At 70.4% G+C, this 1568-nt stretch overlaps 1 protein-coding gene across 1 annotated transcript in view; it reads right to left on the bottom strand.

Moving 5' to 3' along the window:
* Positions 1 to 7: 7 nt before the first annotated feature.
* The window catches only part of H696_02038 (hypothetical protein), a 2835-nt gene continuing 1274 nt past the window's right edge, over positions 8 to 1568 (bottom strand). Inside the window, exons 3-4 of the mRNA XM_009495937.1 lie at positions 1096 to 1284; positions 8 to 942 (exon numbers count right to left, since the gene is read on the bottom strand). Of these exons, the coding sequence (XP_009494212.1) occupies positions 53 to 942; positions 1096 to 1284 (1079 nt within the window). The 3' untranslated portion in view covers positions 8 to 52. The remainder of the gene's footprint in view (positions 943 to 1095; positions 1285 to 1568) is intronic.

The following is a 1568-nucleotide window of genomic DNA, read 5'->3' as shown; positions in this document are numbered from 1 at the left end:
CCCCCCCCCCCCCCTCCGAAAGAAAAGTCGCCAGCTCGGCACGCTCGCCAGCCTACAGCGCCTTCATGGCCGCGGTGATCTGCTCGATTTCATTGAGGATGCGAGCCTCGCCCGCGAGGCGCTCCTTCTGCTCCGGGTTCGGCTGGTAGGTGGGGTCCGCGAGGATCTTCTCCTGGAGCTCCTGCACGCCGCGCAGGCGCTTCTGCGTGCGCTTGAGCATCTTGCCGAGCTCCGCGGCATCGGCCGGCAGGTCGAGCTTGGGGAACTGGTTGCGCGCCTCGGCCCGGGCGGCGCGCTTGGCCGCCTGGGCCTCGCGCTTGGCCGCGGCCTCGGCCTCCTTGGCGGCCATCTCCGCGCGCAGGTGCGGCGGCACGTAGGCCTTGGCCGGGGCGGTGGCCGGCCGGGAAGAGGCCCCGGCCCCGGCGCCCCCCTGGTCCTTGCCGTCGCCGGCGCCGGCGCCGCCGGCGGCCTGGATGCCGAGGGCCAGCTGGAGCTTGGTGTCCGGGGTGATGTAGTACGGCTCGGTCGGAAGAGCATGGTCCGGGATGACGGCGCCGGTGTCGGCGGCGGGGCCCGTGGCCAGGAAGGACGCCTCCAGCAGGGTGTCGAAGCCCTGGCAAAGGACCAGCTTGCCGAGGCGCGTCCACACGCGGATGCTGTTGTCCACGCGCAGGCGCGGGGTCAGGGTGGCTCCCAGGAGGAAGGCCCCGCAGGGGGACCACTGGAAGGCCGTGAAGTTCGGCGCATTGATCTGGCTCACGCGCTTCCACGCGGTGTCGGCCCGACGCCAGACCTCCATGCGCCCGGCGATGGCGCCATTGCCACCGATCATCAGGTGCTGGCCGTCCGGGCTAAAGGCGCCGATGTTGCGCGCGTTGTCGCCGAACTCGAAAACCGGGTCGGCACGCAGGTTGAACAGGGTGGTCTGGGGGTTGGGCATGTCTGGATGTGCGTGCGTGCGTGCGTGCGTGCGTGCGTGGAAGGCAAGGCCCGGGGCCAATGTCAGTCGCGGCGGGGTCAGAGGGCGAGAGTCTTGGCAAAGCGGCCAACTGCGGCCGGAGGCGACAGATGGGGGCACACGGGCCGTCGACGTACAGCCGTAGGTCACGACGAACTCCCGCCCGGAGGGGGCCCAGCAGAACGAGTGAATCGGACCCTCCTTCTTCATCTCGAAGGAGCAGTCATACCGGCGATCGACGGTCACATAGTACAGCCGGCTGGCCCCGACGTAGCTGGTGTTGCCCTTGGTGAAGGGGTCGCTGACCTTGGCCAGGACCCGGGTGCCTGGGGAATGCCCGAGCGACGGGGCAGGGAGCAGGCGAGGTCAGGAACGTGAAGGGCGCATGGGTGGGCGGAGGCGCCGGGCGAGTGTGGCAGCATGCGCATCGCGCCTGCCTTTGATGCGAGGCGGCGGGGCGGAGGAGGGGAAGGAGGAGGGGAGGGAGGAGGGGAGGGAGGAGGGGAGGGAGGAGGGGAGGGAGGAGGGGAGGGAGGAGGGAGGAGAGAGAGGGAGGGAGGGAGAAAGGGAGGGAGGGAGAGGGAGGGAGATGGAGGGAGGGAGAGAGCAA

The sequence above is a fragment of the Fonticula alba genome, assembly GCF_000388065.1.
Source record: "Fonticula alba strain ATCC 38817 unplaced genomic scaffold supercont2.3, whole genome shotgun sequence".
In the NCBI taxonomy this organism is placed as follows: Eukaryota; order Rotosphaerida; family Fonticulaceae; genus Fonticula; species Fonticula alba.
Note: the sequence above shows the minus strand (reverse complement) of the source record. Positions and strands in the feature narration are given on the sequence as shown.